Source organism: Morone saxatilis, unplaced genomic scaffold, assembly GCF_004916995.1.
Source record: "Morone saxatilis isolate NCDOM2014 unplaced genomic scaffold, NCSU_SB_2.0 Contig15, whole genome shotgun sequence".
In the NCBI taxonomy this organism is placed as follows: domain Eukaryota; kingdom Metazoa; phylum Chordata; class Actinopteri; family Moronidae; genus Morone; species Morone saxatilis.
Genome location: NW_023339707.1, coordinates 10,260,221 through 10,261,031, shown reverse-complemented (window position 1 = coordinate 10,261,031; position 811 = coordinate 10,260,221). Strand labels below are relative to the sequence as shown.

General features: G+C 47.5%; 1 protein-coding gene across 1 annotated transcript in view; it reads right to left on the bottom strand.

The window, feature by feature from the left end:
* fam217b (family with sequence similarity 217 member B) overlaps positions 1–805 on the bottom strand; it is a 3,871-nt gene extending 3,066 nt beyond the window's left edge. Inside the window, exons 1-3 of the mRNA XM_035656777.1 lie at positions 455–805; positions 240–339; positions 20–84 (exon numbers count right to left, since the gene is read on the bottom strand). Of these exons, the coding sequence (XP_035512670.1) occupies positions 20–84; positions 240–339; positions 455–561 (272 nt within the window). The 5' untranslated portion in view covers positions 562–805. The remainder of the gene's footprint in view (positions 1–19; positions 85–239; positions 340–454) is intronic.
* Positions 806–811: the final 6 nt, after the last annotated feature.

Here is an 811-nt window from a genome sequence, read left to right as displayed (position 1 = left end):
CCCCCCCTTCCACACACACCTGGAGAGTTTGCTAGTGTTCCGTGTTGTGCCAGACTTGACCCTGCCACCTTTGGGCTGTGCACCCTGTAAAACAATCACCATCATAAATCATTATGAAAAATGCTGTCTTGAGTTTTGCGAAGGACGTGACCCACGACCCATGCTGCAGTCAGTCTCCTCTTCAATCTAATCTGTCAAATCAACAATGCTGAAACATTACCTCTCTTTAATTCACTCACCCTCTGCACTGGTGTCAGTGTGTCCTTATCCTGACCTGGTCCTGGGAGGCCATTTTTCATTTGGCCCACTGCTTTCTTCATCTTGTTACCTTTCTTTGAACTGTGGAAACATGATAGTGGCTTTGTCAGGCTCGCCTCTAACCTATGTCTGAGACAAAAAAAAACATGACATATTTCATTTTGTCTGACATGTGCCACAGTACAATGAGGCCTACCTGGGTACTGGTCCGCTATTTTCAGTGTTTTTTACCCGAATCTTCTCTTTGGAGACGACGCGTCTCAGTGCCGTGGATGCTGTGCGTTCCTGCATGATGGGCCCCATGTTGCAGGTCGCCAGAGGGGATGTTGTTTCGAGTCCAGCACAATCAAATGATCCGGTAGCTAAAGAACCCAACCGACATCTCGGATCAGATACTCTATTCTCAGAATGAGGCTAAAGACACCCATTTTCTCAAAAGTGCTGCAATGCATCATGCGCAGATGTCGACAGTCGTTTTTCTCCACTGCAGGTTCAACTCGTCCTTCTCTTTTCGCCGTCGACTCGCCTCTCTTGTTGCGAATAACAATTCGGG